We start from the raw sequence: 4,543 nt of genomic DNA, 5'->3' as shown, positions 1-4,543 counted from the left end.
ATGTTTGTAGCTTCATTTGACTTGATTGACTTGTTTCGATACGCGTTCATGTTGCAATATTGAACTTGCAACGGTTTGAATTTTTTATTGTTGTATTTTTAATTTAATCAACTTGTTGTTTGATGTTGTTTGTATTGTTATTTGCATGTTTTGCAGTGCTTAAAGCAACATTTCCATGATTGAGATTGGGCAACCAACAACTTATATTTTATTTAACAAGAGTATAAGGGTTACTTAGCAATGGCAAGTGGTTTGTCATCTGTCGATTGTAATGATGTTAAGTTGCAGGACAGATTAAAAACAAAAACCTAAATATAGGACCGTCACTAATTTAATTTTGTAATTGAAAATAATTTCTCAGATTAATTATGAATGTGTTTAAGCTTACACCCTATTTGTTTAGTATTTTTCTTTTTTATAAGTATTTTTTATGTATGTATTCAGGATATAATTAATAAATTAAGATAATACCTACATAAAATTGCAATGATATTAAAAAATCAACATCTGATATAAGTATTTTGTACTTGGTTTAAAAGAATCTGAATTACCATGCTTCTGACACCGCATTTAATTATGTATTGCCCGGAATCCCGGGTTTTTTTTCTGTGTAATATAACTATATTGGATCTTTTATTATTCTTTTACACATCCGCAGACTTTTTAAACTTTGTGAATTGCTCTTTATCCTTTCAGTTTTTAATTTAATCTGTTCATATAATTTTTAGTTGGGAAGTTTATATTTTACTTTCTAATTTAAAAATAAATTTTGAAAAATGTATTGTCGAGTGTTTTAAGTCAATCTTAAGTAAATACACAAATGATAAATTAAAAACAATTTAAAAAAAATCTAATGAAGTAATGAAAAAAGTGCTTAAAATAATTATGGGTATTCCGAAGGACTAATAAAGACGAAGACCAAAACTTTGTTGGAATTTATTATTATTTATAGGATAAGCATTATATCACTTTTAGTTTAAAATAAAAATTATTAATAATTTATTTCAATTGTTTGCTTAAATTATATTTATAAATGACATTATATTTTGTTTTTACTACATATTGGTCAGAGTATTAATCAGTCGTCTTTCTACCATGTTATCACTCCATCAGGTGGAGTTGTGTTGCCAAATAGGCCGTTTATCTAGGTTAGCCAGTCGCATGGCCAATTTGCATATGTTGAGTGTTTATTATCAATATTAAGGGAGACTTGGTTGCTTTTGAATACTATAAATAATGCAGGTAGTCGGCAGAGTGACCACACATTGAAGTAAACAGCCAAAGAGTTCACCACCATCAACATGTACAAGCTGGTAAGAAGACTCTTTTAATATCATTATAAAATTTTGGATTAACTCTGGATTTGTTTATATTGATAGCTCCTGATCGTTGCACCACTTTTGGCCTGCGTCCTGGCTGCTCCTGGACCAGGATCAGATGCAGAAATCACACAATATGTATCAGTGGCAGATGATGGTGGATTTGCCTATCAACTTGCGCTAACTGATGGTACTGAGGTCAGCCAGGAGGGACAAGGCGGTCATCATGTTAGCGGATCTTATAGCTATCTGTCACCCGAGGGATTGCCCTTCTCTCTTACTTATGTGGCCGATGAAAATGGATTCCAACCTATATCCGATGCTCTGCCCACGCCACCACCTACTCCGGATTATATTCTGAGATCAATTCGTTTTACTGAGGAGCATCCCACAAAAGAAGAGTTGGCCGATCGCGAGGTGCGCAAATCCCAGATTTAAAGGAATCTTCATTAGTCTAAGATTTTAGTCATTAAGTAATTTCATACTTACATCAATTGCCACATCGAATATATATGAACATATTTTAATATATGAATACATAAGTGCCTTGCAAATAAATTATTCCGATTAAACCTTGCTAATTGGAGTTGATTTCACGCCAATTCAATGCGATTTACGCAAAACTTAATTAGTGTGTTATTAACGGTCGAGAAATCACTATAATACCAACCGAATTTCATGGGTAAGGCCTTGGCTCCTCTGACTAAAGGACTATTCACTAAAGCTCCGCCTCGCAACGCACTACAATGGGCATAGTTGTTCAATATTCGAATAAAAAAAAATGCAGATGTAGAAACAGATGGTGCTAACAGTCATCCTGTCTTAGTAGTTAATTAGTTTTAAATGATTTATACAGGGACAATAATACCAATTTTCCGATCACATTGTAAGAGTTTGTACGTTTAAAATCCGTATGAATATCGTTGACGAACTTTTATTCCACTGGGATGCGTTTCCAATTGGAAATGTACTGCTTGCCTGGTGTACACTGCTTGTGAGTGCAGTTAAAAGCAGTCGATAAAATATAACAGATTTTTGTACGCCGATCAAGCCTTTTGTATATTGTTTTGACGTATAAGATTGAATTTAATCATTTAAACATTCAAGAATATTTAAAATATTTGCCTGTATTTGCCTGTATTGATTGTATATTTATATTTTTTAGTTTGTATTAAAGCTTGCTGTGTATATCTACCGTAATTTTTTTATATACTTTTTTTGGAAATGATTATTTTTTTTTTTGTTTTTTCAACTAACATTTGCTGAGTCAACATTTTTTAATCTTTTCAGTTAAAAATCTAAAATGTAAAATTTTAAAATTTTTTTTTGTTTATTTATAATCTATGATTTTTCATCTCAACCTTAATACTATCTATTTAGTTTCGATTGCTTTTAGTCGTATTTTGAATAAATAAATAAAAGAAAATATTGCATTAAAAGTTGCAAATGATGTGAATGAAATTTTCTGATAAGTCAACATTGAATTGCGGCTGGCAGAAATGCCACATATATTTTTATGTTGCTGACTTATGATATTCAAGATTAATATTAAATTGCCTTGATTAAAGTGCTTCCCGTGACCTTTTGGTACATCCCACGCGGAGATGTACAATGTACAATTCGCTTAGAGCCAAAAACCGTTCTGACCTAACTATTCTTGAAAATCAAGGTGGAAGCTTTGAGGGAATGGAAATTCATTACGAGCATAACAGGCAGCTTCCACACACGCAAACACACACACTGAGACACGCATTAAGGGAGGAAGCTATTGAAGCATTTAGAAGGAGCAACAAATTCATATTAATTAGACATGCTTCGTGGCGGATATGAGTAGTTAATTAAAAAGATTAAGGCACATGATGAAATTAAGTACATATGAGCACCCACACACAGACACAGACACAGACACAAACACATACACACTAAAGCCACATATTAATATGGAAATATGTGTGGGTTTCAGCATTATTTCAATTGCTCCAACATATCAAACGTGAGTGGCAATAAAGGAAGGGAGAAAACAAATGCCATATATATTTAATTATATGTATATTTTGTAAATGATTTATGCATAAATTTGTCTGATTTTTGCATAAATATTACGAAATACTACGCAATTGTCAAATCACCTGAAAACAAAATGAGACAGAGTTGACTTCGTTCTCCCTCTGCGATAGATGCTGATGTCGGTCCTTGTCATTTGACTACCTGGAAAAACAAAGTCTGCTGTGTAATCAAAAACTTGTATTTAACATTTTATTTCAAAACTTGATAAACGCTTTATGGAAATGCGGTCCCTATTTACTTGTTGGTGTTTTTAAGTACACAAAAGCGACCTCATAATTTGCTTTGCTGAGTGTGGGTGTGTGTGTGTATGGGTGTATCAGGTATGCATATTGTTAGGAAGGATGTTTATACATTTTAAAATATATAAACAGAACCGTGCTGCTTTCAGTTCTTTCTATTTATTATCATAGAAACATAAACAGTTGTCAAAACAATGTCTATTTTTTAAATTTCACAGCGTTCTGAATAAAATTCTTGTACAAATGATGTATACTTAATTTTCTTTGCAGAATGGCGAGCATATAACTGCAGAAAATATTTATTTTAAAATACTAACTTATTCAACTATCACTCTGGCCACTTTAAAAAGCTCTTTATGTATTTGCAATGAATTCTTTTGCTGATTGAAAAATATCAAAGTTTAATTTGGATGTTAAGAAATTGTTGTTGTACAAAATATTTCGTTTGAAAGCAACTTTCTAACAATTAAATGTCTGGTCTAAAAAGCTTATTAAGTTAGGCTTCAGTTAAATGAAGATAAAGGTTGTCCTTGAATAGTTCAGCTACAAATTTAAGTATTTATAGTATTTTTGCTGACTGCAGAGTTAAGTTATGTTGATTAAAAGAGTTTTCTGACAATAAAAACGTAAATCGATGTTCTCTATACTCAAAAGGTAGTTTTTATCTTTCTTTTTTCTATTCACTTGGACAACAAAAATCGCCATAAACACACAAATTTAACGTTATAGCAATATACGAATTTTAGTTAGAGACTATGTCAATTGTCACTTGTATCTATTTGTTCACAGTTTAACCGACTGTAGCACAACAAATTCTACCTTTTGGACAGGATACAAAAATAAATACAGACTGCGAGTGGACTAGGAATAATGAATGTGGGGGAAATTTGCAGATGTAACCACTTGTGACAGTTCTAA

At 31.8% G+C, this 4,543-nt stretch overlaps 1 protein-coding gene across 1 annotated transcript; it reads left to right on the top strand.

The window, feature by feature from the left end:
• The first annotated feature begins 1,289 nt into the window (after positions 1-1,289).
• Positions 1,290-1,757, top strand: LOC117788507 (larval cuticle protein 4). Its single transcript, XM_034627291.1, has 2 exons — positions 1,290-1,313; positions 1,380-1,757. Exons 1-2 carry the CDS (start codon positions 1,302-1,304, stop codon positions 1,755-1,757), a joined length of 390 nt encoding a protein of 129 aa, XP_034483182.1. The 5' UTR covers positions 1,290-1,301.
• Positions 1,758-4,543: the final 2,786 nt, after the last annotated feature.

The sequence above is a fragment of the Drosophila innubila genome (assembly GCF_004354385.1).
Source record: "Drosophila innubila isolate TH190305 chromosome 3L unlocalized genomic scaffold, UK_Dinn_1.0 0_D_3L, whole genome shotgun sequence".
Taxonomy (NCBI): domain Eukaryota; kingdom Metazoa; phylum Arthropoda; class Insecta; order Diptera; family Drosophilidae; genus Drosophila; species Drosophila innubila.
Note: the sequence above shows the minus strand (reverse complement) of the source record. Positions and strands in the feature narration are given on the sequence as shown.